This window comes from Saimiri boliviensis, chromosome 8 (assembly GCF_048565385.1).
Source record: "Saimiri boliviensis isolate mSaiBol1 chromosome 8, mSaiBol1.pri, whole genome shotgun sequence".
Lineage (NCBI taxonomy): Eukaryota > Metazoa > Chordata > Mammalia > Primates > Cebidae > Saimiri > Saimiri boliviensis.
The window spans coordinates 83,450,174-83,475,988 of NC_133456.1; the positions used below are offsets into that span (position 1 = coordinate 83,450,174).

A 25,815-nucleotide genomic window follows, 5' to 3' on the forward strand; every position below is an offset into this window, starting at 1 on the left:
TATCTATTTTAAAGAGAAAAATCACCCTCATTTTATTAAGTTTTTACATAAAAGGAATTATATAATTACATGAATAACACTGAAAAAATATTCTAAACATCCTTTTTTTTTTTGAGACGGAGTTTCGCTCTTGTTACCCAGGCTGGAGTGCAATGGCGCGATCTCGGCTCACCGCAACCTCCGCCTCCTGGGTTCAGGCAATTCTCCTGCCTCAGCCTCCTGAGTAGCTGGGATTACAGGCACGCACCACCACACTCAGCTAATTTTTTGTATTTTTAGTAGAGACAGGGTTTCACCTTGTTGACCAGGATGGTCTCGATCTCTTGACCTCATAAAGTGATCCACCCGCCTCGGTCATAAAGTGATCCACCTGCCTCAGCCTCCCAAAGTGCTGGGATTACAGGCTTGAGCCACCGTGCCCAGCCACATCCATGTTATTTTTAACAAGTGGCATCTGTTCAATTTTCTGTAGTCTAAAATAGGTCATAAGGTCCTTAATACTCAAAAATCCTCCAAAAAAAAACTATTAAAACACAGAGACAAAAGGTAAAACTCAGAAGAGAAAAATTATTCTGCAATTAGATAATGGTAATCATTGCCCAAATTTGTGAATATAATAAAAACAAATAAATTATTTAAAAAATCAATTAAAAATTTTAAAAGAGGGATGGGATTAATAGCTAGGATTACATAAAAATATAAAATATCCCTGTACATTAAAATGCAAAACAAGTATATTAAAAGACAAATGATAAACTAGGAAAAAACACATGACAAGGAGTTATCAGTCTTAAGATGTAAGAGACGTTACAAATCAACATGAAAAGATGAACACTCCAACAGAAAAAGAGACAAACGACATAGGAGGTACATAAGTGGCCAAAAAAAAAATACGGAAAAATGTTTAAACTCATTTGTATTAACAAAATGCAAAACTGAATAATGAGATCATGCTTTCTATCCACCAAACTAGGGAGAGCTTGGGGGAAAAACTGGAATGCTCAGTGTTGGCAAAATGTGAAGAAATATTCATTTTCACACAATATTAGGGGAAATATTGTATAACCCTTGAAATTGGACAATATTTTTCTAAAGCCTAAATCCTGACTACGTAATCTCTAGTTTATAAATCTATCCTAAGAAAATAACAGGTTTATTCATTAGAATGATCACGACAATGCTAGCAATGTTTTAATGTCAAAAACAAGGAAATTATTTGAATATTCATTAATAGGTGAAATTAATTTGTGGTATATTTCTTCAAGGTTAGTAAACTATGACCTGCAAACTTTATTAGGCCTCACCAGCTGTTTTTTGATAGTCCATGAGCTATGAATGGTTTTTACATCTTTAAATGATTTAAAGATAATAAAAATATATGAAATGTATATGTGAAAATTATATGAAATTCAAATTTTTGAGTTTCTAAGTAAGTTTTATTGGAACACAGCCATGACCATTCATTTACATACGGTCTTTCTTATTATAATAGCACAGTTGAGTAATTCCGACAGAGACCATGAGGCCTTTAAAACCTACCATATTTACTACCTGGACTTTTACAGAAAACATTTGCCAATCCCTTGCATATTCACGTGGTAGAGTTCTACCTGGCCGCAAAAGCCATCATTACATAAAGGATATTTAATGACATATAACTTTGCAGTATATTAGTGAAAACAGAAGTTATAAAATAGTATGGAGGAATGATTCCAATTAAAAAATATGATTTTAAAAGGCATATATACAAGTTCATGTACACATATTCACACACACACATGCATGCATGGATGCACATGCGCGCACATACATGCACACACACAGAAAGAGCGAAAAAGACGAAGATGTATGCCAAGATATTAATAGTGGCTCCCCCGTGGTAGCAGAATTTCTAGGTAGTTTTTATTTTTTCGTCATATGCATTCTAATTTTCTACAATTAATACACATTACTGTCAATCTGGAAAACAAGAGAGGTATAAATATTATCTTTTTAAAAACAGGAAGTACAATGTGTTTACCTAATAAGATATGACACAAATATATACATAAAATTTAGAAAAAAGCTAGGTGGGGACAGAATCTAAGGCAACTTAAGTATAGCCTTTTGGGGGAAAAGTCAGTAAATAATTCAAAGTTGAGAGATTATTACTAAGGCTATCAAAATATAAAGAGTGCTATGCTATACCAAATCATGCCCTGTCCACTTCTTCATAAGTTTTGTTTTGTTGTTTTTTTGTTTTCTTTTGTTTTTTGGGGGTTCGCTGAGACAGTTTCACTCTTGTAACTTAGCTGGAGTGTAACGGTGTGATCTCGGCTCACTGCAACCTCCGCCTCCCAGGGTCAAGTGATTCTCCTGCCTCAACCTCCAGAAGTAGATGGGATTACAGGCACCTGCCACCACGCCCAGCTAATTTTTTTGTATTTTTAGTAGAGACAGGGTTTCACCAGGTTGGACAGGCTGGTCTTGAACTCCTGACCTCAGGTGATCCACTCACCTTGCCTCCCAAGATCTTAGCATTACAGGCATGAGCCCAGGCAACCGGCTTTCATTAGCTTTAAGATCAAAAAAAGGGCTCCTCACCAAAAAACAATCATCATGTGGGTGAAGAGGCTCAAGGAAAAAAGTGATCACCAAATTTCATCCCACTGGTTTTGTAACTGCATACCAAAGAACAAACCAGAAGACTGATCCATCCTCAACTTTAATGGAAAAATTCTCCAAATGATACTATTTATGTAAATCCTCAATCTCAAATATTTTTAAACAATGCAAAAAATTACAGAGAAAAATGCAAATATGTTGAGAGGTTGGGCAAAAATGTTTAAGGCAAAACAAGTGAGAAAAAATCCAAAGCCTAAATGTAAGTTTTTTACGTTCCTAACTCTCAAAACAATTCTGAAATATTCTCACAGGTTTTCACACCAAGCACTTTTAGTTATTCACCAAATGGTACTGGGCATCTAGTGCATGTAAAGCAACATAAAAGAGGTTAGGCGCGGTGGCTCACGCCTATAATCCCAGCACTTTGGAAGGCTGAGGCGGGTGGATCACAAGGTCAAGAGATCGAGACCATCCTGGTCAACATGGTGAAACCCTGTCTCTACTAAAAATACAAAAATCAGCTGGGCATGGTGGCGTGTGCCTGTAATCCCAGATACTCGGGAGGCTGAGGCAGGAGAATTGCTTGAACCTAGGAAACAGAGGTTGCGGTGAGCCAAGATCGCACCACTGCACTCCAGCCTGGGTAACAAGAGCGAAACTCTGTCTCAAAAAAAAAAAAAAGAAAAGTATAAAAGAAAACAAAAACGCAACAGTACATAGTCTGCCTTTACGGACCTCACAGTGTATCAACAGATGAGATACACAAACAACTATAACATGAAGGAGACAAAAAGAAGCTCAGTGCCACAAATACAAATGAAGATCAAAAAGAAGAGCAATCATAAACCTTGCCATGTATATATCAGATGCTCTTTCAACACCTAAATATGTACATTTAGTTTCATATTAAAATATTTAAAATATCATTTCAAATAATATCTTACTGATTTTAGGATTTCTGATCTCCTTTTTGATTGAAGAACATTAATCTGAGGGAAAACACATCTGGTTAATCTCCCATGCATTATTTTAAAGCTAATCTATAACGTAATATTGTAAAACTTGTTTAATGGTTAATACTTTTCCAAAAAGCAAACAAAAACAGAGCTCAAATTTTTGATCCTTCGACCATCCCTTTGCAAAACACAGTTAAGACAAACATTCCCATGAAATCCTCTTACATTTCTGAGCTTAAAAAAAAAAAGCTAGTTATTTAAACTATATTAGAGTGATGGAACTATTTTGACATCTGAAGTTCTGGTAATTTCATCTTTTTTCCCACCCTCTTTATTCTAATTGCTCATCAATATAAATAATAAAAATATAAATAAGATCATGTTACCTCTACCATAACACCCTCCAACTTCCTATCATGGCTGGCAAGGCCCACTGTGATGTGGCCTCTGCCTACTTCTTCAACCTAGTTTTTTATTACTTTCCCCCTTTCTGTGCACCAACCACAGCCCAGGACCGCACTTACCTCAATGCCTTTGTACTGACTGTTCTGTCTACATGTTGTGACGTTCTGCTTAGATGGATTCAACGCTATCTCACACCTCCTCACAAAGGTCTACAGTAGCTTCGTATGCACTGTCTAGTATACCAATCCTATTTATTTTACTCAGAACATTTATAACTACCTTATATTTTCTGATTTATTTGTGTCTTTTCCCTAACCAAAGAGTAAGTTCTAGTGAGACCAGGGTCTCTGTCTTATTCCCAGCTATAGTAGCAACACTAAGCATTCAATAAATATTTCTTTATTTTTTTATTTTATTTTTTTAAATTGCATTTTAGGTTTTGGGGTACATGTGAAGAACATGCAAGATTGTTGCATAGATACACTCGTGGCAGTGTGATTGCTGCCTTCCTCCCCATCACCCATATCTGGCATTTCTCACCATGCTATCCCTCCCCAACTCCCCACCCCCAACTGTCCCTCGCCTATTTGCCCCCAACAGACCCCAGTGTGTAGTGCTCCCCTCCCTGTGTCCATGTGTTCTCATTGTTCAACACCCATCTATGAGTGAGAACATGCAGTGTTTGATTTTCTGCTCTTGTGTCAGTTTGCTGAGAATGATGGTTTCCAGGTTCATCCATGTCCCTACAAAGGACACTAGCCCTTTATGCTAAAAACCCTCAATAAACTAGGTATTGATGGAATGTATCTCAAAATAATAAAAGCTATTTATGACAAACCAACAGTCAATATCATACTGAATGAGCAAAAACTGGAAGCATTCCCTTTGAAATCTGGCACCAGACAAGGATGCCCTCTCTCTCCACTCCTATTCAAAATAGTACTTGAAGTTCTAGCCAGAGCAATCAGGCAAGAAAAAGAAATAAAAGGTATTCAAATAGTAAAGGAGCAAGTCAAATATTTCTTAAATAAATTAACAGATTTTGTTTTGTTTTTAGAGACAAAGTCTCACTCTATTGCCCACTCTGGCATGCAGTGGCATGATAAGATCTCACTGCAGCCTGAAATTCCTGGCCACACAATCCCCCTGCCTTAGCCCCCGGCAATTCTCCCATCTCAGCTTCCTGAGTAGCTGGGACTATAGGTACATAGTACCAGATCCAGCTAATTTTTTTACTTTTCGTAAAGATAGTTTCTCACTATGTTGCACAATCTGGTCTCAAGCTCCTCAATTCAAGCAATCTTCCCACATTGGCCTCCCAAAGCACTGGGATTAAAGGAATGAGCCCCTGCATCCAGACAGATCTTAAGTAAATGTTTTAATTAGACTAAATTTACCGAAGGATCATTAAGATGCTTGCCTTTGATGGGATCTCTCCCAACTCTAGAAATTCACAACAAACATTTTATTTTTGTCTGTTATTATATATCAGCTTAATGAAATAAAATATTTATCTAAGAAAAGAATCGTTCACTTTTTGCCAATACTGTCAAAAGATTATAAAGTATCTTTTAAATATGTTCTTCCCACTGAATTCTATATTTTATCAAATAATTTTAAAGCACTAAATAAAACATTAAAACAGAACAAGAAAAATCTAAGTAACTTTACTTAACTATAAGACTAGTTTCTGGCCGGGCGTGACGGCTCATCCTTACACTTTGGGAGGCCGAGGCGGGCGAATTGCTTGGAGTCAAGAGTTTGAGACCAGCCTGGCCAACATGGTGAAAGCCCATCTCTACTAAAAACATAAAAATTAGCCAGGCGTGGTGGTGGGTACCTGTAATCCCGGCTATTTGAGAGGCTGAGGCAGAAGAATCACTTAAACCCTGGAGATGGAGGTTGCAATGAGCTGGGATCACATCACTACACTTCAGCCTAGGCAACAGAGCAAGACTCCTTCTCAAAAACAAACAAACAAACAAGACTAGTTTCTTCTGCATATATTTCAAAGCCTATTGACTTTGGAGAACTACAATATTAACTTTCAAATGCTCTAAGTAAACCAGAAGCTGTAAATGGCCTACTACTCAAATGTTGAATTATGTTAAAATGTCTGCTTTCTATGTCTTTTTTCTAGTTGAAAAAAAATGTAAATGCTATATAAAATTTTTAAATTTAAATGTTATATATAAAAAGTAAATACTATATAAAATAGGATTTTCATATAATATTTAAATTGTATTATATATCATTTAAATTATTGGAGGAAAAAAGTAAACTCAAATATTTAAAGAAGTTAAGCATGACAAATTTTTTTTTTTTTTTTTTTTTTTTTTTGAGACGGAGTTTCGCTCTTGTCACCCAGGCTGGAGTGCAATGGCGCGGTCTCGGCTCACCGCAACCTCCGCCTCCTGGGTTCAGGCAATTCTCCTGACTCAGCCTCCTGAGTAGCTGGGATTACAGGCACGCGCCACCATGCCCAGCTAGTTTTTTGTATTTTTAGTAGAGACGGGGTTTCACCATGTTGACCACGTTGGTCTCAATCTCTCGACCTTGTGATCCACCCGCCTCGGCCTCCCAAAGTGCTGGGATTACAGGCGTGAGCCACCGCGCCCAGCCAAGCATGACAAATTTTATACAATTGGATATTTATTTACTTACTATTCTCTAAAGTAGAGATAAATGAAATAAAGGCCATAAAATGATGCCATAGTTCCCATCAGAAAAATCATAAACATAGTTATTTGTTGGGTGGTGGGGGAGGGGGTGGTGGGGAGGCAGCGTGAGCATTCCTAACTTATACTTACTGTATGGATGCCCAAGAAAATAATATATAAGTTTAAAAATAATGAAAATTTTAGCTGACCTTCCTAAAATAAAATTTGTAACATTAAGCCATTCACTCTCTCAAAAGACAATTCTTACATATCTATTTTCTAACCACTAAACTAGATGCTAGGGATACAATTTAGAAATAGAAAAATATATATAAATAAATATTTACAATAAACATGTAAGTAGTCTAACTGCAATGTGTACGAAAATACGGCAACGCAGAGAAGGCAGAGGCAAAAATAATTCCTCTGGCCTGGAGAAGTCTGAGTAACCCTGACCACAAAACAGAGAATGAATTAATAACAGGGCAAGTAAAAGCAATGCAAGGCAGACCCATTTTATGAGAATATCTTAATACACGAGGCAAGAAACAATAAGACTTGGTTAGGTCTGCAGCAAGGGTAAGAAAGAACCAATTTAAGAGGTACATAGGAGAAATTTTCAAGACATTTTGGCAACTAGATGTAATGGCTTAGAATGAAGAGAATATCTAAAACAATTCTCTCATTTTGAACTACTGTGAGAGTAAAAGAGTGACACCATTCAACTGGATTGAGGGCAAAACAGAAAGAGAAGCCATTTTGGAAGATGAGAGGCTTCAATTATAAACACAATGACAACGAGGTACCTCTGTGAAAAAAATATTTGGTCATCTACCTATAATAACAGGTAGTGATTCAAGTAAGAGGTATGATGAGACTGGCAGAAAACAATAAAGTAAGAAAATAATAAAACCAAAGATAGAACCCTAAAAAGGAAAGTAAAAAGGCAGACAAAGGAGTGAAGCCCAAAACAGAAATGGAAAAGAAACATAAGTTAGAAGGAAGACCTAAAAGCAGATTCAGACAAATCAAGATAAAAGGTTGTTTCAAGAAGGAGAGTATGGTCTACCACTGCAGTAAAACAGAATAGTCAAGTTGGTTAAAAACTGAAATATGTCTAGTGAATAAAACCCTTGCATGAACCATTTCAGTGGGTTAGGCAGGGTGAGTACTCATACTACAGCAGAAAATGATGTATGAATGTGAGGTAGATAACAGGACCTAGGAAACAGACTACGCCGGTCTAGTAACCTTTCCTCCAAAAGTAAAGTCTATTCATTTTAGAAATTTAACTTCTCGGCCGGGCGCGGTGGCTCAAGCCTGTAATCCCAGCACTTTGGGAGGCCGAGACGGGTGGATCACAAGGTCAAGAGATCGAGACCATCCTAGTCAACATGGTGAAACCCCGTCTCTACTAAAAATACAAAAAATTAGCTGGGCATGGTGGCACGTGCCTGTAATCCCAGCTGCTCAGGAGGCTGAGGCAGGAGAATTCCCTGAACCCAGGAGGCGGAGGTTGTGGTGAGCCAAGATCGCACCATTGCACTCCAGCCTGGGTAACGAGAGCGAAACTCAGTCTCAAAAAAAAAAAAAAAAAAAAAATTTAACTTCCCACTTACTGAATAGGAACTTAATAGAAAAAAACTTAATTTTCTATTGTTTTGCAAAGTTACCTAAGTAATTTTTAATCACTAATTTCTATTTGGTTACTTGTATACTTTTTAAGGAAGTACTCTGTGATCATCGTGAAGTAAACAATCTCTGAGGACGACCACTACTGTTTTGTGAAAGGAGATTACGTAAGGTAATTCCCTAAGCTTTAAAGGTTTTTTAGGCTTTAAATTCCATGATATATAGAAACGCACAATATAATATGCCTTCAGTTTTCATGTGTCTCAAGTATCTTTGGAGACTTATCACATTCACACTAGCTTCAATTATACGTTAGACTGGAAGATGACCAAGCAACTTACCAAATACAGATTTCTAGTTTTTAAAAACAGCACCTAATGCAATAATAGGATAACACTACTTCTAGGAAGATTTTTTATTTGGCAATATGGTGAGCCTTAGTACCTCTAAGAATCTACTCTAAAGGAATAAGAAATGTAAAGATGTTATTAACACACCCAGCCCAAGCCCAATTACTGAAAATTCTATCTTCCCTATTGCCAGTAAAACTTGAACATGATAAATGTCTTTTACAGCAACTTAGATTGAACTAGGGGCCCTTATCCTAGATCAAATAACAAAGGAATGGAAAACCAAATGCCGTATATTGTCACCTATAAGTAGGAGCTAAGTTACAGGTTCTCAGGGGCATACAAAGTGGTATAATGTACACTGGAGGCTCAGAAAGGGGGAAAGCAGGAGGAAGGTGAGGGATGAAAAATGTCCTATTGGGTACAATGTATACTACTGGAGTGACATATACACTGAAAGCCGACACACCACCACTATGCAGTTCATCATGTGACCAAAAATCCACTTGTACCCCTAAATTTACTGAAAAAATAAATTGGTACAATAAAGGATAAATTGATATAGCAATTCCAGAGAATAAAATAAAGCAACTAAAAATGCTTTTTAAACATTTTTAAATGTGGAATATAATGTTAAGAGAAAAGCTGCAGAACTCAGAACCAAAGGACTATATATCCATACACACATGGATACATGAACAGCTATACAGATGGAAATTTTCCACAAAAGATAATGTTTTAACTTTACCCTCAAAGTATTTATACTTCTTAGGGCAATCACTCAAAAGTAAAAACCTGTTTAGTAGACACTGTCTGAAAACATACACAGTAAGAAAATATATACCTGAAGCACATAATCGAGGGCTATGTGTCGAAAACATTTTCTTGTTGCTGTCAGAATGTTGGTGGCTTCTTCAACTTCATGTTGTTTGTTTCTTTGTACTTGGGCATTTTTTACTAATGCATTTTCTTTTTCTTCACTGACTTTTTCAAACTGCTTTTTGGCATCTTTGAATTTTCTAAGATCTCTAAAAAAAGAAAAACTTGGTGAAACTTTTGTAACTTGCTTCATTAAAAAACCTTAGCACGGTGGGCGCAGTGGCTCACACCTGTAATCCCATTACTTTGGGAGACCGTGGTGGGTGGATCATGAGGTCAAGAGATCAAGACCATCCTGGCCAACATGGTGAAAACCCTTCTCTACTAAAAATACAAAAAAATAAGCTGGGCGTGGTGGCACACGCCAGTAGTTCCAGCTACTCGGGAGGCTGAGGCAGGAGAATCACTTGAACCCAGGAGGTGGAGGTTGCAAAGATGAGCAACAGAGCAACACTCTATCTCTAAAAAACAAACACTTTAGTAAAGCAACATTTAGAATTTAATTCCTATGTTCCTCCATTTTTTGTTTCACCTCTTATTGAAACACATTTACTCTTCAAACTAAAACAATATATAGTTTCTCAATTTTGTATAAATCCTGAGAAAGTCAGCTAAAATTTCATTATTTAAATCTACATAACTTGAGGTGAAAATAAATTATCAAGTAAACACTACAGAAACATGAAGGAAAAGTTAACTGTCTTTCTAAAGACAACTTTAGTGACATGTACCATTATTTCACCAAGTGATTTTTAAACAGTAGTATACATAAGAATCACTATAGGGCACTTGTTAAAAATGCAAATTCCAGAGTCCTTTCTGAGAGATTGTAATTCTTTAGCCTTCAGGACAAATGCTAGAAATCTGAGGAGTTTATTTTTAAGACACACCCTTAATTTTACTACTACTGGTGGTCTACAGACCACACTTTAAGAAACAACAGCCGGGCGTGGTGGCTCAAGCCTGTAATCCCAGCACTTTGGGAGGCCGAGGCGGGTGGATCACGAGGTCAAGAGATCGAGACCATCCTGGTCAACATGGTGAAACCCCGTCTCTACTAAAAATACAAAAAATTAGCTGGGCATGGTGGTGCGTGCCTGTAATCCCAGCTACTCAGGAGGCTGAGGCAGGAGAATTGCCTGAACCCAGGAGGCGGAGGTTGCGGTGAGCCGAGATCGCACCATTGCACTCCAGCCTGGGTAACAAGAGCAAAACTCCGTCTCAAAAAAAAAAAAAAAAAAAGAAACAACATTTGTTTCTCATGCTGTGTGGCATGATCAGAACTCACTACAGCCTCGAACTCCTGGACTCAAGCAATCTCCCACCTCAAGCCTTTCAAGTAGCTGGGACTATATACAGTCACATACCACCACACAAGGCTAATTTTTATTTTTTATTTCTGTGGTCTCACATTATTCCCTAAGCTGGAACACACCAATTTCTGAAAGAATCGCTGCATCAGCAAAGAGGAACAGTATCCCTTTTAATAGTCTGAAAATCTGAAACACTTGGTTCATGAATGATCTTAGTCATATAACATCCCTTCGCTTTTATTTTTCTACTAGGGAGTTAGGTAAAATAACTTAAAGATAAATGATTTTATAAAAATCATAATAAAATATATGTAAGAAATATATTCAACTCTTTGAAAGAAGCCATAAACTGTTATGTGTGCATTCTACAAAGGCGTTCTGAGTGTTAATCTATTACATAGTAATTTATAAAGAATCTGGTTGGGTGCAGTGGCTCATGTCCGTAATCCCAGTGCTTTCGGAGGTCAAGGTAAGAAGACTGCTTTGAGGCTAGGAGTTTGAGACTACCCTCGGCAACACAGTGAGACCTGTCTCTACAAATAATGAAAAATAAAAGATAAATTAGCCAGAAGTGATGGTGCATGCCTGTAGTCCTAACTACTCAGGAGGCTGAGGCCGGAGGATCACTTCAGCCCAGGAATTGGAGGTTACAGTGAGTTATGATCAAGCCACTGTACTCCAGCTCCAGCCTGTCAGACCCTGTCTCTATACTAAAAAAAGAAAGAAAGAAAAAAAAACTGTAATACATAACCTCCAGAACCCACAAATTCTAACCTATTAAAATAGTGTGCTATCTTACTGAGATCTAACACCACTTTACAGCTCTATTATAATCAACTTTATCTGTAATTTTATATATTCTTAATCAGGAATCTAAAGAGAAAAACTGTATTATTAATGTGAAAAAGAAAAACTTTCCTAATACGGAAATTTCTGATTTTTTTAAATTTCTAGTTCTATTTTATTTCACAAAGAAAATGTGATGAATGTGACAGAAATACTCATATGTAACAAAAATTATGTACTTTCATGACTCATTCTCATATATTCCATTATCTTCTCTTCAAAGAAAATGCCACATTGAAATAATGGAAAACATAGTTTCAACTACAATAACTAATAGTATTTCAACCCCTTTTGGGGTTTGCTTTGGATTGTGAAAGGCCAATTAGATTATTCACATTAAAGTAATTTTTTAAACCTATAGCTATGTATCCTAGCTAAGTATTCTCCAGAACACATATTCATGAAGTAAGTGATTCACTAAAAGACATCAAGTCTGATTTTCTTACAGAATAATTTAGGAAGAAATGCAGCACACATTTCACAAAGCTAACAAAAACTCCAATATTTTCAATGATTTCATGGTATATAATTTCTTCCAAAAGATACCAACTCCCAGATTAATCATTAACTAGTTGATTTTCTTTCCTCTTCACTGCAATTGACTTACTCTTTAACAAAGTTCTGAAGCTGTGCTTTAATTGATCTCTGAGTTTGGTCAAACAGGATCTAAAAAATAAAATGTGATATTAAGTGATTAGAAAAGTAAACAAAATAATTTTCTTACAGTGCTATAAATGTCACATCCCTTCATCAATTCTCCAATTGTAATACCACCCATATCTCTTCTTGAACACTACAAAAGAAATAAGCATTTAAAAATAGAACCCAAAACAGATAAGCCAATTTCATCTCTCAAAAATAAAATTACTTCTATTTACAGAGAAAAACAAATCTGCTTTAATATTTAAATAGAACATTCAAACAGTGGAGCAACGTATTTCCTTAATTCAGGCTTTGGAAGACAACCTAAAACAGGAATACAAATTCCACTCCATACACTACAGAAATTACTTACTCCAATATATCACAGCATACCAAATGAAAATAACTCCAGAAATTCCATATACCTTAGTTGAGGTAGCGGCTACTCATTTGGGAAGACTTGGGGACTTAAATGACTATTTTGAATTCAAGTAAACATTGCATAGTCCTTTAGGTTAAATAACTGCTAACATTAGAGACAAGAATAAAATTTTATTCCGTCAGATAGTATTTCGCCCCATTTAAATGATGTCACATATTTAACACAAATGGATCTGTGTATTATTATAAACATCAGAATGCTTATCATGGGAATTTCACCTTTAATAATTTACAGATATACTTCATTCAGAGTTTGAAATAAAGTTAGATGAACAGGCAGAAAGATCAATATCCAAAAGAAAAATCCTCTGTTCTTCTACTAATTAAAAACAATACCGGGCTGGGCGCGGTGGCTCAAGCCTGTGATCCCAGCACTTTGGGAGACCGAGACGGGTGGATCACAAGGTCAAGAGATCGAGACCATCCTGGTCAACATGGTGAAACCCCGTCTCTACTAAAAATACAAAACATTAGCTGGGCATGGTAGCGTGTGCCTGTAATCCCAGCTACTCAGGAGGCTGAGGCAGGAGAATTACCTGAACCCAGGAGGCGGAGGTTGCGGTGAGCCGAGATTGCGCCATTGCACTCCAGCCTGGGTAACAAGAGCGAAACTCCGTCTCCCAAAAAAAAAAAACCATAATACCACAATTTATTTATCTCCGAAGTTCTGTCTTCTGTTTTCTCCTAAATACCACATACACACATTCCACAGGAATCTGGATTTAGGGTTCGAAATCTGTCAATTTCTGTCAATTTACTTCCAGAGAGAAATTAAATTTGTCTGTATTATGTTAAACTCAAAGTACTAAATCAAAGGTAAGCAGAAGAAAGAAAATAATAAAGATCAGAGTAGAAGTCAACTAAATAGAAAACAGAAAGTTACTAGAGAAAAATCAAAGAATCCAAACATCTGGTTCTTAAAAGATTATAAAATCCATAAACCTCAAAAGAAGACACAAATTTCAAACATTAAGGAGAAATATGTCTTTATCATGGACTGCATATATATTAAAAAGATAATCTGTGAAGCTGAGAAACAACCGTAGGCCTATAAATTCAACAGATAAAATGGACATATTTTGTGAAAGAAAAAAACTACCAAGGCTCATTCAAGAAGAAACTGATACCCTGAACAGAGTTTAGAGACAGAATCTATAGTTTAAAACCTTCCAAATCATATAAAATTAAAATTACATGTACATGAAATGTAACAATCCCAATCCTAGGTATTTGGCAAAAAAATAAATAAATAAAACCTATGTTCACACAAAGACCTGTACTGAAATGTTTATAGCAGATTCATTCCTAATTGCCAAAATAATGAAAATACCCAAATGTCTTTCAACCGGTGAATACAGAAACAAACTATGGTATATTCATACATTACTACTCAGGAACAAAAAGGAATGATTTTTAATACATGCAACAACATAGGTCAATCTCAATGCATTTTGCTAAGTGAAACAAAATTTGTATGGCATTGAGGAAAGGGCAAGACTGAGGGGATGAAAAAAAATTGGCCATTTCCCTGATAGAAGAAGGATGGAAGGGTTGATAGCAGAGCAACATGAGGGTTTCTGGGGAGTTGATGAAACTGTTATGCATCTTGATTTTGGCGTCAAGACCCAACTGTATGCATCTACCAAAACCCATAAAGTTATATGCCACAAAAAATCAATTTTGTTATATTTAAATTTTAAAATAACTTTAAAATATGAAGAATTACAGTATAAATATGAAACAACAGATTTTTAAATAAATTAAGAAGAAACAACATATTAACTAGATTAATTGAAAGGACAGACAGAGAAACATAAAACCAATGAAAAAAGAACATCCAGTCTTCTCAGGAACACTAACAACATTCAAGAAAATTGACCATGTAGTAGGGTATAAAGCAATAATATGACATTATATTAAGTTACACTACAAAGCATTAAATAAAGAGAACTACTGAAACAGGTAACGATATAGATGAATCTCAAAAATGTTATTCCAAGCGAAAGAAGTCTCTCTCTCTCTCTCTCTCTCTCTCTCTCTCTCTCACACACACACACACACACACACACACACAGACACATATATACAATATGATTCTATTTATGTGAAGTTATAGAAAGAGCACAACTAGTTTATGGAAGAAAATCAGAACAGGACTTGACTTTGGGGTTATGGGTTGGGACTGTCTAAGAAGTGGTATGGGAGAACTTTCTAGGTAATCATAATGATCTGTATCTTAAAAAGGATTTGACTTACATGAGTGGATGGGCTTGCCGAAATTAACTGAATGGTACAAATAGGATTTTTTAATTTAACTGTATTTAAACTTGACCTCAAGAAATAAAATCAGGGCCAGGCATGGTGGCTAATCCCTATAATCCCAGTACTTTGCGAGCCCAAGATAGGAGGATCCCATGAGGCCAGAGTTCAAGATTAGCCTGAGCCATATGGCAAGACCCATCTTTATATATATATATATATATATATATATATATATATATATATATATATATATATATATATGTTTGTTTTTAAATGAGCCAAGCATGGTGGCACACACTACTTGTAGTCCTAGCTGCTCAGGAGGCTAAGACAAGAGAATCACTTCAGCCCAGGAGTTCAAGGTTGCAGTGAACTGTGATCATGCCACTGCACTGCAATCGACCCTCTCTCTCCTATGACAGACACAAAAAGCATTGGACAAAAATCATCCATTCCTGATTTTTAAAAACTCTCAAGAATATGGGAATATAAGGTACCTCCCTCTGTCTAATAAAGGGGACATATGAAAAATTTGTGTCTAACATCCTGGTTAGTGGCAAAAGGCTACTTTCACCCTCAGATCTAGAACATGGCCAGGAATGTCTACTCATCACTTCTATTCAGTATTACACTAGAAATTCTAGCAATGCAATCATACAAGAAACTAAAAGCATACATATTAGTAAGGAAGAATATAGCATTGTCTTTATCCACAGATATTATGATCAGCTCTACAGATAACACTATGGAATCTGCAGAAAAAAACTGCTAGAATAAGTGAGTTTAGCAAGGCTGTAGAAAAAAATTCAAAATACAAAAATCAGTTTTATTTCTATAGATCAGCAATGACCAATTAGCAATTGAACTTTAAAAGAAATACCATTTACAATAATAAATAGAAAAAGCTTAAGGATAAATTTGACAAAAATATGCAAGACTTCATAGTGATGACTACAAAACATGCTCACAGAAATTAAAGAAAATGTAAATAATCAGAGAATCTTCCATGCTCTTCCTTTCCAACTTGGGTCCAGCAGAAAATGGCTCCACAAAGATGGGCAGCAAGAAGAAGAATCATTCTGCTATCAGTAAGGTGGTGACCTAAGAAGACACCATCAGGCCGAGCGCGGTGGCTCACGCCTGTAATCCCAGCACTTTGGGAGGCCAAGGCGGGTGGATCACGAGGTCAAGAGATCGAGACCATCCTGGTCAACAGGGTGAAACCCCGTCTCTACTAAAAATACAAAAAATTAGCTGGGCATGGTGGTGCATGTCTGTAATCCCAGCTACTCAGGAGGCTGAGGCAGGAGAATTGCCTGAACCCAGGAGGCGGAGTTTGCGGTGAGCCGAGATCACGCCATTGCACTCCAGCCTGGGTAACAAGAGCGAAACTCCGTCTCAAAAAAAAAAAAAAAGAAGACACCATCAACATTCACGGAGTGGGCTTCAAGAAGCATGCCTTTCAGGCACTCAAAGAGATCCAGAAACTTGCCATGAAGGAGATGGAAACTCTAGATGTGCACATTGACACCAGGCAAAACAAAGCTTTCAGGACCAAGGAATAAGAAATATCCCATAGGTACCTATATGGGGTTGTCCAGAAAATATGATGAGGCTGAACATTCGCCAAACAAGCTCTATGCATTGATTACCCATGTACCTGTCACCACTTTGAAAAATCTATCGAAAGTCAATGTGGGTAACAACTAACCAATCATTGTCAAAGTGATAAAATCATACACACACAGACAAAATCATGGCCCTCTACTTTGAGAAACACATACACTGTTTGGATTAGAAGACTTATTAATAGTAAAATGTTGATTCATCAAATTGATCTATACATGCAATGCAATCCCACTCTAAATCTCAGTAAGATTTTTTTTTGTAGAAATTGAAAAGTTAATTATAAAAGGTATATGAAAACATAAAGGACAAAGAAAGCCAAAATAACTTTGAAAAAGAGGAACAGAGTTAGAATACCCATACTACCTAATTTCAAGACTTACTATGAAAGCTACAGTAATCAATGCAGTGTGGTACTATATAAAGACAGGCAAAGGCTGGGTACAATGGTTCACATCTGTAATCCCAGCACTTTGAGAGAATCACTTGAGCCCAGGAGTTGGAGACAAGCCTTGACAACAAAGTGAGGCCCCATCTCAACAAAAATCCCAAAAATTAACCAGGCGTGGTAGCACATGCCTGTGGTCCCAGCTACTCAGGAGGCTAAAGCAGGAGGATTACTTGAGCCAAGGAGGTGGAGACTGTAGTGAGTCATTTTCATTTCACTGCACTCTAGCCCAGAAAACAGAGCAAGACTGTCTCAGGAAAAAGAAAAAGAAAAAAGAAGAAGAGGAGAGGGGGAGGGGAGGGGAGGGGAGGGGAGGGGAGGGGAGGGGAGGGGAGGGGAGGGGAGAAGAGAAAGGAAGGAAGGAAGGAAGGAAGGAAGGAAGGAAGGAAGGAAGGAAGGAAGGAAGGAAGGAAGGAAAGAAAGAAAGAAGACAAGCAAAAAGATCAATAAAGCAGGTATGACCCATATATATGGTCAATTTTTTTTTTTTTTTTTTTTTTTTTGAGACGGAATTTCACTCTTGTTACCCAGGCTGGAGTGCAATGGCGCGTTCTCGGCTCACCGCAACCTCCGCCTCCTGGGCTCAGGCAATTCTCCTGCCTCAGCCTCCTGAGTAGCTGGGATTACAGGCATGCACCACCACGCCCAGCTAGTTTTTTGTATTTTTAGTAGAGACGGGGTTTCTCCAAGTTGACCAGGATGGTCTCGATCTTTCGACCTCGTGATCCACCCGCCTCGGCCTCCCAAAGTGCTGGGATTACAGGCTTGAGCCACCGCGCCCGGCCAATTTTTTTTTATATAAAAGGTGCCAATTAAGATGGGAAAATGTATAGAGCAAATGATCATGAAAAAGCTGGAGAGCCAGATGCAAAGAATTTAATAATGATAAAGAAGAAAAGAAAACTTCAACCCTTACCATGGGACATTTATAAAATTTAACTTGAAATAGTTCACAGACCTAAACTTCTACAAGAAAACACTGAGAAAAAAAAAACCTCCTGAACAGGCTGAACAGGGTTAAGCAAAAAAAAAAAAAAAATTTTTTTTTTTGAGATGGCGTCTCACTCTGTCACCAGGCTGGAGTGCAATGGCGCAATCCTGGCTCACTGCAGCCTCCACCTCCCTGGTTCAACCAATTCTCCTGCCTCAGCCTCCTGAGTAGCTGGGACTACAGGCACATGCCACCACACCCAGCTAATTTTTGCATTTTTAGTAGAGATGGGGTTTCACCATGTTGGCCAGGATGGTCTTGATCTCTTGACCTCATGATTCACCCAACTCAGCCTCCCAAAGTGCTGGGATTACAGGTGTGAGCCACCGTGCCTGGCTGCAAACATTTCTTAACAGACCATGAAAGAAAACTAGAGAAGAACAAAATCAATAAATTGATTTGATTTAAAAAAAAGTTTGATCTTCAAAAAACACTGCTACAAAAATGAAAAAGGCAAGCCAAAGCAGGGAAGAAAATATCTGCAAAACATACAACTCCTCAATAAATACAAAGACATTTTTATTTTATTTTTTAATTCATTCATTCATTCATTCATTCATTCATTCATTTATTGAGACAGAGTTTTGCTCTTGTTACCCAGGCTGGAGTGCAATGGCGCCATCTCGGCTCACTGCAACCTCCGCCTCCTGGGTTCAGGCAATTCTCCTGCCTCAGCCTCCTGAGTAGCTGGGATTACCGGCATGCACCACCATGCCCAGCTAATTTTTTGTATTTTTAGTAGAGACAGGGTTTCACCATGTTGACCAGGATTGTCTCAATCTCTTGACCTCGTGATCCACCCGCCTCAACCTCCCAAAGTGCTGGGATTACAGGCTTGAGCCACCGCGCCCGGCCCTATTTTTTTTTTTTTTTAATTTATTTTTTGAGATGGAATCTCACTCTGTTGCCCAGATTGGAGTGCAGTGGCATGATCTCGGCTCACTGCAACCTCTGCCTCCTGGGTTCAAGCGATTCTTACGCCTCAGCCTCCCAAGTAGCTGGGATTACAGGTGTGTGCCATCACGTCCATCTAATTTTTGTATATTTTAGTAGAGACAAGGTTTCACCACATTGGCCAGGCTGGTCATCAACTCGTGACCTCAAGTGATCTGCCAGCCTTGGCCTTCTAAACTGCTAGGATTATAGGTGTTAGCCACCACACCCAGCCAACAAATCCATTTTTTTAATGAACAAAAGATGACACTTCACCAAAGAGATTCATAGATGACAAATCATTATAGATTCTGGATATAAGAATATTATCAGATAAACAGTTTGCAAATATTTTCTCCCTTCTGTAGGTTGTCTGTTTACTCTGCTGACAGTTTCTTTGATTGTACAGAAACTCTTTAATTAAATTCCTTTTGTCAATTTTTGCTTTTGTTGCAGCTGCTTCTAGCAATTTCATCATGAAATCTTTGCCCATACCTATGTCCTGAATGCTACTGCCTTTAAAATGTAACATTACAAAAATTAAATTTTCTATACACTTGAATAGAATGAGTAGTATTTCACGAAATTAGATGTCAATAATCTCGGCTATTTACTGGCTTTGTTTTGTTTTAGAGACAGAGTCTCACTCCATCACCCAGGCTGGATTGCAGTTGCGTGATCTCAGCTCACTGCAACCTGTACCTCCAGGTTCAAGCAATTCTTGTGCCTTAGCCTTCTTAGTAGCTGGGACTACAGGCATGTCCCACCACACTCAGCTAATTTTTGTATTTTTAGCAGAGATGTGGTTTCACCATGTTGGCCACCCTGATTTCGAACTCCGGACCTCCCAAAGAGCTGAAATTGGAGGTGTGAGCCAGTGTGCCCAGCCACAATAATCTAGGCTATCTACCTTTAATACTCCCATTAGTATGAAAAGTACGTTTTTAATAAAGCAACAGTTCTGTCTCCAACTTGCCAGTCTCTAGCCACAGCTACCTAACAGCTAATTCGTCTTTTTTTTTTTTTGGTTGTTGTTGCTGTTCTTAAAAGCCCTCCCTCATGGACAGCTAATTCTTTCCTATACTAAACTGCTACACAGAAATTCCTCAATTAGTCTACTGGTATCTAAGTCTCTAGTTTATACCTTCCCAGGAGAAAATTCACACCATTGGCCGGGCACGGTGGCTCACGCCTGTAATCCCAGCACTTTGGGAGGCCGAGGTGGGTGGATCACAAGGTCAAGAGATCGAGACCATCCTGGTCAACATGGTGAAACCCCGTCTCTACTAAAAATACAAAAAATTAGCTGGGCATGGTGGCGCGTGCCGGTAATCCCAGCTACTCAGGAGGCTGAGGCAGGAGAATTGCCTGAACCCAGGAGGCAGAGATTGCAGTAAGCCGAGATTTCACCACTGCACTCCAGCCTGGATAACAAGAGCGAAAACTCCATCTCAAAAAAAAAAAAAAAGAAAAGAAAATTCACACCATTTATTTTCCTATCATAAAAAGTTTAAAAGCCACCAACAGAAAAGCTAAGGTTCACTTATATTTCTGGAAATTAACAGTATTATTCCAAGCAACATATGTATTACAAAGAATCAAAAATATGTCTGTTGACAAATCTGCTCATTATAAAATGAACTTATAAAAGTGCATAGAATAACATGTAACTGTTTAAAACCAACAGCTCACACTAAAGTTATTCTTCACACATGTATGAACTCATTTAGAGCAACACTATCTCTGCTGTCTTCAGGAAAGGATGAAAGCTAAGATGCAAATCAAAGATGGCAGATCTAATCCAGAAAGGTTAGTAAAAGAATAGGCTATGTATCCATAAATAGCATTATCCCTGTTTCCAGTTCTTACAAATAAGGTGCCTTTTGCTCTAAGTGGACATTTTGTAGTTTAAAGTCCTTGTGATTTATTTGAATACTATTCAGGCCAGGCAAAGTGGCTCGTGCCTGTAATCCCAACACTTTGGGAAGCCAAGATGGGAGGATCACTTGAAGTAAAGCATTTGAGAACAGCCTAGGGAACATAACAAGACTCCCTCGCAACAAAAATTAAAAATAAAAATAAGCTACAATGAGAGGCAGAGCAATATGGCCAAACAGAAGCCACCACTGATCTACCTTCCTGCAGGAACACCAAATTTGACAACCATCTAATAAAAAGTACCTTCATAAGAACCAGAAATATGTAAACAATCACAGTACCTGCTTTTACCTTCATATGGCTGAAAGAGGCAGTGAAGAAGATAGAAAAGACAGTCTTGAATTGCTAACCTCAGCCTTCCCCCATCCGCTCGTAGCAACCACATGGCACAGAGGAAGAATTTCTGGCGCACATGGGAGAAGAGCACAGCAACTGTGGGACTACACCCTGGAACGCAGTGCTGCCAACCCCAGGCAGAACTCAGCCAATAAAAATGAATGGAGCATTTAGACAGCCCTAGGTAGAGGACAATCACACAGCTTGGAGGTTGGAACTTGAGTTTTGGCAAGCCTCACCACCACAGGCTAATGTGCTCTGAGGCCATAAATAACACGAAGAGGTAGCTAGATCACCAGGACTGTAACTCCTAGGCAAGTTAAAGTGCTGTGCTGGGCTTGGAGCCAGTGGACTTGGAGGGACATGGCCTAGTGAGACACCAGCAAGTGTGGCTAAGGGAGTGCTTGTGTCACACATCCCCCAACCATAGGCAGCAAGGCTCCTGGCTCCAAAAGAGATTCCTTCCTTCTCCTTGAGAAGAGAATAAACAGGACTTTGTTCTGCAACACAAATACCACCTCAAGCCACACTTGAATAATGTGGAACCTAGAATGGGGACCTCACAGGCAGAGTTGTGAGGGCCCCATTCTAGGCTCTACCTCCCAGATGACATTTTTAGACACACCCTGGGCCAGAAGGGAACCTGCTACCTTGAAGGGAAGGATCAAGTCCTGAAGGAATTCATCACTTGTTGACTATAGAGCCCTTAGACCCTGAATAATAACCAGCAGTAACCAAATAATACACACTGTGGGCCTCAGCTAAGACTCTGAGACATGCGGGCTTCAGGTGTGAACCCAGCATATTCAAAGCTATGGTGGCTACAAGGAGAGACTCCTTCTGCTTGGGAAAAATAAAGGGAATTTGTCTTGCAGTTTAGGTACCAGCTCAAACACAGTTGGGAAGAGCACTATGTGAGCTCCTGGGGTCCCCAATTCCAGAGAACAATGAACAGTATCTCTGGACCTATCCTAAGCCAGGAGAGAACTCACTGTCCTGAAGTGTGAGTCCCATGAATGGCAATGTTCATGAAAAGCTGAGCCCTAGGGCCTTAAGTGAACAGTGATAATATTCACTTAAGAACATGTGGCAGTACTCCCCATGGCCCTGTGTGGAGGTGGTTACATGGAGTGACCCCACTGCCTGGAGAAAGGAAAGGGAAAAGTAGGAAGGACTCTGTCTTGTGATTTCAGTACCAGCTTAAATATAGTTGAATAGAGCCCCAGGGAAATTTCTAAGGTTTCCGATTTCAGGCCTTAGCTCCCAGACGGTGTCTCTGTAACTCTGAACCTGTCTGGAGCCCAGGGGAATTCACCACCCTGAAGGGAAATACACAAGAATGGCTGGCTTCAGTCGCTCTTGAAATATTAATTGTATATAGCCTGAAGACTTAGAAAGAACACAGGTTGTAGCCAGGTAATAGCTACAGTGGGACGGGGGCAAGACACAGTGCTTTGCTGGCTTCAGATCTGACCAAGTACAGTCTCAATGATGGTAGCAACAGGATTGCTGTGTCACTCCTCTCCAAGCTCCAGAGAGCTTAGCCAGAAAGAGAGAGACTGCATTCATTTTGGAGAAAGTAAGGGAAGAAAACAAGAGTCTCTACCTGGTAATCCAGAGAATTCTTCCAGATGTTATCCAAGACCACAGTATTAGTCCATTCTCACACTGTTATAAATAACTGCCTGAGACTGGGTAATCTAGAAAGGAAAGAGGTTTAATTGATTCACAGTTCCAGGTGGCTGGGGAGGCCTCAGGAAACTTAAAATCATAGCAGAAGGTGAAGGGATAGCCAGAACTTTCTTCACAAGGCAGCAGTAAAGAGAATGAACACAGGAGGAACTACCAAACACTTACAAAACCATCAGATTTCATGTAATGTACTCACTATCACCAGAAAAGCATGTGGGAAACCACCCCCATGATCTAATTATCTCCACCTGCTCCCTCCCTTGACACATGGGGATTCTTGGGGATAATACAAGATGAGATTTGGGTGGGGACACAAAGCCTAACTATATCAACCACCAAGCTGGTATATCTGTAAGTGTGCAAGAACTACAGCATTACCAGGCTTGGGGTGCCCTAATGCAGATACAGCTGTAGTGAACAAAAACTTTGATCACAACAACCAAGTAGGTTTGAATACCTGGATAGTGTTCTCAAGAAGGATGAGTATAACAAGCCCAGACTGTGAAGCTTACAATAAATACCTAAGTCTTCAATGCCTAGACATTGACAAACATCCATTAGCATCAAGACCATCGAAGAAAACATAACCTCATCAAAAGAACTAAGTAAGGCACCAGGGGCCAATCTCGGAGAAACAGAGGTATGTGACTTTTCAGACAGATAATTCAAAATAGCTGCTCTGAGGAAACTCAAATGAAATTCAAGATAACAGAGAAGAAATTTAGAATCCTATCAGATAAATTTAACAAAGAAATTAAAATAATTTTTAAAAGCGAAGCAGAAATTCTTGAGTTGAAAAATGCATTTGACATTTAAAGAATTCATCAGAGTCTCTTAACAGCAAAAGTGATCAAGCAGAAGAAAGAATTCATCAGATTTATGAGCCTGTTTGAAAATAGAGAAGAAAAAAGAATTAAAAAGAATGAAACATGCCTATAAGATCTAGAAAACAGCCTCACTGGGGTAAATCTAAGAGTAACTAGCCTTAAAAAGGAGGTAGAAAGAGAGAGAGAAACAGAAAGTTTATTCAAAAGGATAATAACAGAAAATTTCTGAAACTGAGAGAAACATACAAATGTTCAAGTATAAGATGGTTATAGAATACCAAGTAGATTTAACCCATTATTAGTTTAATAATCAAACTCTCAAAGACTAAGGATAAAAAAGAATTCTAAAAGCAGCACAAGAAAAGAAACAAGTAACACAATCAAGCTCCAATACATCTGGCAGCAGACTTCTCAATGGAAACCTTACAGGCCAGGAGAGACCATCATGACAAATGTAAAGTCCTGGCAAAAAAAATTTTTACTCTAGAGTAGCATACGCAACAAAAATATCCTTCAAACATGAAAGATAAATAAAGGTTTTCCCAGACAAACAGAAGTTGATGAATTTCATCAACACCAGACCTGTCCTACATGAAATGCTACAGGCGGGTTCTTCATTCTGAAAAAAAAGGATGTTAATGAGCAAGAGGAAATCATCTGCAGGTTCAAGGCTGACTGGTGACAGTAAGTACACAAACAAACAGAATACTGTAACACTGAAACTGTGCTGTGTAAACTACTCCTACCTTAAGTAGTAATAGAAAGATGAAAAGATAAACAAACCAAAAATAATAAGTATAACTTTTCAACAGAGACAATACAATACTATACAAATACAAACAGCAAAAAGTTACAAAGTGAGGACACAAAGTTAAAGTATTGTTTTTTTGCTTGTTTTGAGACAGTCTCACTCTGTCACCAGGCGCCAGGCTGCAGTGCAGTGACAGGATCTTGGCTCACTGCAACCTCCGCTTCCCTGGTTCAAGCAATTCTCCTGCCTCCAGAGTAGCTGGGACTATAGGCCTGCACAACCACACTCAGCTAATTTTGTATTTTTCAATAGAGACGAGGTTTTACCATGTTGGCCAGAATGGTCTCAATCTCTTAACCTCGTGATCTGCCCACTGACCTCATGATCTGCCCACCTCGGCCTCCCAAATTGCTGGGATTACAGGCGTGAGCCACCGTGCCTGGCCAAGTATTCAATTTTTATTAGTTTACTTTTTGTTGGTTTGTTTATGCAGACAGTGTTGTATAAACCATAAGGTACTATTTGCAAGCCTCATGATAATCTCCCATCTACAAATAAGTGATAAACAAAAAATTAAAAGTAAAAAAATAAAACATAACAGCAGAGAAAATCACCTTCACTAAGAGAAAGACATGAAGAGAAGACCACAAAACAACCAGACAACAAATAACAATATGGCAGGAGTAAATCCTTACTCATCAATAATAATACTGAATGTAAATGGGCTATAATCTCCAATCAAAAGACAAAGAGTGGCTGAATGGATAAAGAAACAAGATGCAATAATCTGTTGCTTGTAAGAGACACATCTCACCTAAAAAGACACACATAAAGTGAAAATAAAGGAATGGAAAAGGATATTCCATGCAAATGAAAACCAAAAAGGAACAGAAAAAAAAAAAAAAGACAAAAAGTAACAGAAGTCACTATATTTCTATCATACAAAACACTTCCAAAAAAAAATTTTTAAGAGACAAAGAAGGTAATTATAATAATAAAGAGTTCAATTCAGCAAAAGAACATAACGAGTAAAATTACGTATGTACCAAATACTGACGTACCAAGATCTATAAAGCAAATATTATTAGCACTAAAGGGAGAGATAAACCCCAATATAATAATAGCTGGAGACTTCAAAACCCCACTTTCAGCATTAAACAGATCATCCATACAGAAAAATCACAAGGAAACATCAGACTTAATCTGCATTACTGGCCAGGCACAGTGGCTCTCGCCTATAATCCCAGGACTTTGGGTGGCCAAGGCAGGTGGATCACCTGAGA

At 38.2% G+C, this 25,815-nt stretch overlaps 1 protein-coding gene across 8 annotated transcripts in view; it reads right to left on the reverse strand.

Annotated features, from left to right (window-relative positions):
• ACAP2 (ArfGAP with coiled-coil, ankyrin repeat and PH domains 2) overlaps positions 1 to 25,815 on the reverse strand; it is a 161,993-nt gene that overhangs the window by 62,574 nt on the left and 73,604 nt on the right. For all 8 annotated transcript variants that reach the window (XR_012518877.1, XR_012518876.1, XM_074404760.1 and 5 more), the window contains 3 exons: positions 12,253 to 12,311; positions 9,452 to 9,635; positions 3,549 to 3,593 (listed from right to left, as the gene is read on the reverse strand). Coding sequence is in view for 6 of the 8 variants with exons in the window: in XM_074404760.1 (XP_074260861.1) it covers positions 3,549 to 3,593; positions 9,452 to 9,635; positions 12,253 to 12,311 (288 nt within the window). In the remaining 2 variants the exon portion in view is untranslated. The remainder of the gene's footprint in view (positions 1 to 3,548; positions 3,594 to 9,451; positions 9,636 to 12,252; positions 12,312 to 25,815) is intronic.